Source organism: Colletotrichum abscissum (assembly GCF_030869225.1).
Source record: "Colletotrichum abscissum strain IMI 504890 chromosome Unknown Scaffold_190.1, whole genome shotgun sequence".
Lineage (NCBI taxonomy): Eukaryota > Fungi > Ascomycota > Sordariomycetes > Glomerellales > Glomerellaceae > Colletotrichum > Colletotrichum abscissum.
In genome coordinates this window covers 1-6,228 of record NW_026850088.1, presented here as the reverse complement: position 1 = coordinate 6,228, position 6,228 = coordinate 1, and the positions used below count along the sequence as shown (strand labels likewise).

The 6,228-nt window shown below is 54.8% G+C and overlaps 2 protein-coding genes across 2 annotated transcripts; both read left to right on the top strand.

The window, feature by feature from the left end:
• Window positions 1-945: 945 nt before the first annotated feature.
• On the top strand, window positions 946-2,481 carry CABS01_16888 (uncharacterized protein; the record flags this gene model as incomplete). Its single annotated transcript, XM_060550217.1, has 3 exons — window positions 946-1,328; window positions 1,887-1,930; window positions 1,982-2,481. The coding sequence occupies 3 exons, from the start codon at window positions 946-948 to the stop codon at window positions 2,479-2,481; spliced, it is 927 nt and encodes a 308-aa protein (XP_060401838.1).
• A 506-nt stretch (window positions 2,482-2,987) lies between these two features.
• On the top strand, window positions 2,988-6,143 carry CABS01_16887 (uncharacterized protein; the record flags this gene model as incomplete). Its single annotated transcript, XM_060550216.1, has 6 exons — window positions 2,988-3,366; window positions 3,411-3,883; window positions 3,946-4,167; window positions 4,343-5,591; window positions 5,642-6,051; window positions 6,126-6,143. The coding sequence occupies 6 exons, from the start codon at window positions 2,988-2,990 to the stop codon at window positions 6,141-6,143; spliced, it is 2,751 nt and encodes a 916-aa protein (XP_060401837.1).
• Between the last annotated feature and the right edge of the window lie 85 nt (window positions 6,144-6,228).

The window sequence follows — 6,228 nt, the reverse complement described above, 5'->3', positions numbered from 1 at the left end:
GGGGGAGGTTACTGATGAGGACGATTTCCTCCGAAGTGCAGGCGAGAACTTTACTTCGTACTATCAGCCATTGATTCCATGGGTCAATAGGTTACGCAAAGGGGTGTTCCCAGGTGGTGAGAGGTGGAAAAGACAAAGGCCTGAGCTCTACTGTTCAATGAAGAAGATTCTTCATGATGCGCAGAAGGACCCAGCAGTGCTAGCAGAAAGGTAATATTGTATCGTACAGCTTTTCACCAAAGCTCAGGGCTATGTTAATGTACCAATCACTAATCCACATGCGTTGACTTCATTGCACGATGTACTATCTCCATGAGATAGATGGCTTGCCACAAGCTGCTGTATTCTTCCAGGAACAATCGCAGTTCAGCCTCACTCACGACATTCAGAACTACTCTACCAATATGTCCGATTACCGGTACCAGCCTCTAGGGCCGCCAAACATATGACTTCGAAGAAACCATCCTGCTCGGGGCGACCCCCCATTGAAAGTCGATTTTGTTGTAGAAAGACTCCTAGATCCAAAGCGGGATCCCTCGATGCCAGATTCTCGGCCTTTCCATACGCATGGGAAGGCCAAAAGCCGAAACAAACGATACAACTTGGGCAGAACACAGTTCAGATCACACAAAATCTTATGAGGGCACTTGTCGTCACAAGTCAACGTTACACGGATCCGGATCATCTCCTTTGGGTTGATGCAATCTGTATCAACCAACAAGACCCTGCGGAGAAGGCGAGCCAGGTTATGGCGATGAACTTGATTTATGGCCATGCCCACTGCACGCTTGTGTGGTTAGGCAACCCTAACTTTCTGTGACAACCGCGTACCTGCAAACTTTTCAAGCTACTAAACGAATGTTGTGGGGATGGAATCACGACGGACATGTGGCGTGCGGGCTTTCTTCCAGCGTTGTGGAGCGAGGTTCCCTGGTTCACCCGCATATGGGTTATACAAGAAGTCGGCTACAGTATAACCGACAACGTCGCGCTGCTATTCGGTCTTCATTAGGAGGTAGAAGATGCTCCAACGAGGTTGAGGGCCTGCTGCATATCAGAGACGAAAACGCCCAGAGAGGCAGCATCCTGTTCATGGTGGAGCGTTTCGTGGATTTCGGATGCAAAGAACCACGCGACCGCATTGCCGTCATGGCCGGGATGCAACCTCGGCTGCGGGATGTCCCAGCCACAGCTTTGGCGATTGGTTACACTTCTACTGACCAAGTCATGTTTCTACGCTTCGCACAGCATCTCGTTGACCGCGAATTTGGCCTGGCGCTGTTCTGGCTAGCCGCTGTTAAAGGTCCCAAGCGGTCTCCATGGCACTTGTGGGTCCCGGACTGATTCGAAAGTTCGGCTCAGACACCAGCTCAGAAACCAGCTCTTGATATCGACGACTTCTGTGACCATCCTGCTCATTACTCTGATGGTATATTGCACATCAAATGCGCCAGATTGGAGGCGTTCAGCAACGGCTGTCTGGCCACGTCCAACAAGCCGAGACCTAAGAATCACAGCATAAGTGTACTTTTGGAGCCGGATGGAAAGGGAAATTACATTTTGCTCGGATCGCGGGAACTGCAAGGACGAGTGCGCGCTATAGACTTGAAAAAACCATTGCATATCCGATAGCCAGCCGCCTTTGTCAACAACGACTAACTCAAGTATCCGCCGTCGGGAAGCGTCGAGATACGACTAATCGTGTACAACCATTCCCTGCTCTTCTGGGAAATCTCGGCGCGTTCGATCTGACTCCCTCAATTGTCCATGTCTTTCTGGTTGTGGAAGAATGTGCATCGTCAGGTGATCCATAGCATTGGTCACTCTTCTCTCATCCCGTCGGAGGCCTCGGTTTCTAGCGATTCAGGTTACAAACTGGTTTGCAGCTACAACTGGGCAGTTGGTCAGGATGAAAAGATCCACATACCTGGTAAGCTTGAAGTGTCTGGGGAGCACAGCACACATGAGTAACTATCAATAGGTTCCGCGGCAGTCTTTCGGGACGTTCCCTTGCCGGTTGCCATCCCGAAGGATCGAGGCACCTTTTTCGTGGACCAGAACGCGGCACGCGCCCCTGAGTTCCCTTTCACGCCGCTGTTTCGTGCTACGGCATCGATGAACCCATCTTTTCGCTTTGATGATATTGATATCTTGGTGAACCGGAACAGCCTTAGAAAGCTCCTCGATTTCTCTGCGGGCCGAAGTCAAGACAGTTTTTGCGTCATCCTACACCTCGTCCACCGAACTCTGGTTATTGAGCGTTGCGAGAGGACCGCCCGCGAGCTGATCAGTGGTTCCAAGAACTCTGGGTGGGGCAGAAACTTCGAGCGGATATTCACGAAATACCCGCTTGGGCTTGAAGACAGTACGGCATATCATCGGGCTCTTGATACCAGCTGGGTGATCTCACATGCGTCCAAATGGGGCTGGTGGCTCCTGCACGCTGCAGGCAACGATTGGTCGTCTGCCCTTGCACTGTGACGGCCTGGCAAATCCGAAGAAAGGTTAAGGTCGCTTGCTTGGGAGAAGCACAGTCCAGGTCTGTAAATTTGCTAGTTCGGCAAAACGGGGCAGCTGCAGCGCCTCAGAGTTGTGTTGTTAACGTTAAACTAACGTCCTTACAGTTTTCTCCACATCTCAAGACATAACCAACAGCTGGTTTGTAACGCATGAAAGATTGATCTGCCACACCTTTGACCAATAGAGTTTAGCCCGTTCATTTTGTCAGGCTTCGCGCTAGCAGCGTGGGGACTACGTCTGGCGCATGGACGATGGCTTGAATATGCACAGTACTTTCCTCTCAACTGTGCAACAAGAGAATCTACACAATGGACCGCGACGGTCCCGGATTGAGAAGATCTTTGATATTTGTATGTTTGAAGAATCATTCGACGTTGTTGAGTTGATCGCTGTCGAGAAGCTCCGGAACGCGCTACGTGGCACTAGCACGATCCACCGCGTGGCGACTCTACGCACGTCCCGACGCGATGGATCGCGAGCTAGATTCGATGTCCATCACCGTTGCGAGGGAGGTTGTGGCAGCGAGCGACGAGGATCTGCCATCACGAAGGGTGCGAAAACCATCTGCAAAAGTCCGACTAAACCAGACTCCCCAAGAGATAATCGACAATGCGACCGACGGAGCGACGGAGACTGCTGATGGTAGCCGGCGGACGGCGACCACGCGAGCCGCAACCTTGGCCAAGGAACGCGCGAAACCTATAGAGGATGACGACAAGGGACTGCTCCTGACGATGGGCAAGCAGGTTAAAGAGCTACACACAGCGGTCAAGATCATGTTCGATGCGTGGAAGAAGTCAGAAGCATGGAATAAGAACGTCGAGGCAGAGCTTCGCGTGGTCTACAGTCTGTCAAAGGAGAGCTTCAAGCGATGAAAGAACGCGTGGAAGACGAAAGCGCCAAGACGAACGAGAACCTTGAAGCAATCGCGGCAGTGGCTGCGACGCGGAACAGCCCAAGTGCGTCGTACGCGGACGCCGCGCGAAGCGGCTTAGGCGGGCAAGGTCGCGACTCGCGGGTAGCTACGCTGGGCAACGCGACGCCGCCGAGCCGCAGCGACCCTCTATTCTGTACGATCGACACATCAAGAGTTGATGAAATGAGCGACAAGCCCAACGCAGGTCGGATCCGGGCTGCGGTGGAGAAGGAACTGCGCGCTATGGACGGACAGAGTAGCTGGCGCTGTCGGGCCATCACAGTGGACCCAAGGAATGCGGATAGGATTCGGATCATTTGTCGCGACGATGCTGAACATAGGCTTGTCAAGCAGATCGCGGAGAAGAGCTTCGGTCCCGGCACACGAGTTCTACAGGACGAACTCTACCCCGTGAAGATCGATAACGTGAAGAGATGGACGAGAAGGGTAATGTCAGGGCTGAAGCGGCAGAGGCACTTAGCCGAGAAAACGAAACCACCGTTGCCAAGATATCTTGGCTGAGCAAGAAAGACATGCCCAAGGCGTATGGGTCCATGGTCGTGTTCGTGACCAAGGCCAGTGATGCGCGTAGACTGATCTCCGAGGGCTTCTTCCACGTTGGAGGAGAGTCCGGCACGACGATGGCGTTTGAGCGGCGGCCACGTCCTCAACAGTGCTACAACTGCCAGCAGATTACCAGGCACAAGGCCTATCAGTGCGCAAACCCCCAGGTGTGTGGACGATGTGCCAAGGTAGGCCACCACCACAGTGAATGCCGTGAGACGATCGTGACATGCGTGCCTTGTGGCGGACCGCACGAGTCGTTCAGCAAGAACTGTCCGAAGCTGTATCCGCGCTCCCATGAGTAGGAAGGTCCAGATCCTTCAGCTTAACGTGAGGAAACAGGCCGAGGTCCACGAGAGTTTGATGAATGACGAGGCGCTGCGCGACTTCACGGCCATAGCGGTGCAGGAGCCATGGGCGTGGAGGATAGAAGGTAAGGCCATTACTGTTCCGATGGGACATAGCAGGTGGACGAGGATGGTACCGACGGAGTGGAGGGACGAAGGAAGATGGGGAATCAGGAGTTTGCTGTGGGTGAACAACGAAGTAGGGGCGGAACAGGTGTCGATAGCGTCCTCGGATATTACTGCGGCCGTTGTTCGGCTTCCGGATCGAAGGCTGCTGGTGGCGTCGGTGTATGTGCCGGTGCAGAAGCCGGAGATGCTGCGGCAGGCGTGCGACCTGCTGAAGCAAGCCATCACGAATGTCCGAGGAGGAACAGGCGAAAGGGTGGACGTGGTTCTGGTAGGAGACTTCAACTGCCACGACTACCTGTGGGGAGGTGACGATGTGTCGGAGGGCCGGCAAGGCGAGGCGGACCCGATCATCGAACTGATGAGCGAGTACTCGCTCCGCAGCCTCCTTCCGCGTGGCACGAAGACGTGGGAGAAGAACGATGCGGCAATGACGATCGACCTATCCCTCGCGTCCGAAGAGCTAGCAAGAACGGTGGTACGATGCGCCCTGCACGAGACAGACCACGGGTCGGACCACCGGGCGATCGAGACGACCTTCGACATTGCCGCGCCTGAGATGGAAAGCCGACCACGGCTCCTCCTCAAGAACGCTCCATGGAAGCAAATCAATGAGAGAGTAGAAGCAAACCTAGGGCGAATGCCAACAGGAGGTACAGTGCAGCAGCAGACAGATCGACTGATGTCTGTGGTGTGCGAGGCAGTAGAAGCACTGACCCCCAAAGCCAAGCCATCTCCGTATGCGAAGAGATGGTGGACGGCCGACCTCACACAGCTCCGGCAGATCCACACTCACTGGAGGGACCGGGCGAGGGCGGAGAGAAGGGCAGGTAACACCCAATTCGAGCTGGAAAAACGCGCCCGCTCGGCAGCCAAGCAATATCACGACGCCATCCGACAACAGAAGAAGAGCCATTGGGAGGACTTTCTGGCCGGCGACACAAAAATCTGGAAGGCCGCGAAGTATCTCGACGCCAGTAAAGGGGCATCTTTCGACAAGATCCCCCACTTAAAAAGAGCCGATGGTTCCCAAACGGAAGACGCCGCAGAGCAGGCCGAAGAGCTGCTTTCCACATTCTTCCCTCCTCTTCCCAACACGATTGAGGGGAGGGGGAGCGGTCACAGAGGTCGCCGGTACCCTTCCCTAACCTCACACTGGGAGAAGTAGAGAGACAGCTCTTTGCGGCGAAGCCGTGGAAAGCACCCGGAGAGGACGGTCTGCCGGTGGCGGTGTGGAAGCACACAAGGCCGGTGGTGAAGGGGAGGGTCCTCTCACTTTTCCAGGACTCGCTAGATGAAGGGACGCTGCCTCAGCAATGGCGACACGCCAAAAACATCCCGCTGAAGAAGCCAAACAAAAGCGACTACGGTGTGGCAAAGGCCTGGCGACCGATCTCGCTGCTCTCGACGCTTGAAAAAGTGCTAGAGTCGGTCTTGGCAGAACGTATCTCGCACGCGGTCGAGACGTTTGGCCTGCTCCCTACGAGCCACTTTGGCGCTCGCAAGCAGAGGTCGGCGGAGCAGGCGCTGGTACTGCTGCAGGAGTACATCTACAGAGCGTGGAGGAAGAGAAAGGTGGTCAGTCTGGTCAGCTTTGATGTCAAGGGAGCATACAATGGTGTGTACAAGGAGAGACTACTTCAACGACTCAGGGCACGGGGTATGCCTGAGAAGCTTGTGAGATGGGTCGACGCTTTCTGTTCCCATCGTACAGCAAGCATATTGGTCAACGGTCACGAGTCCGAGGCTCGTCCG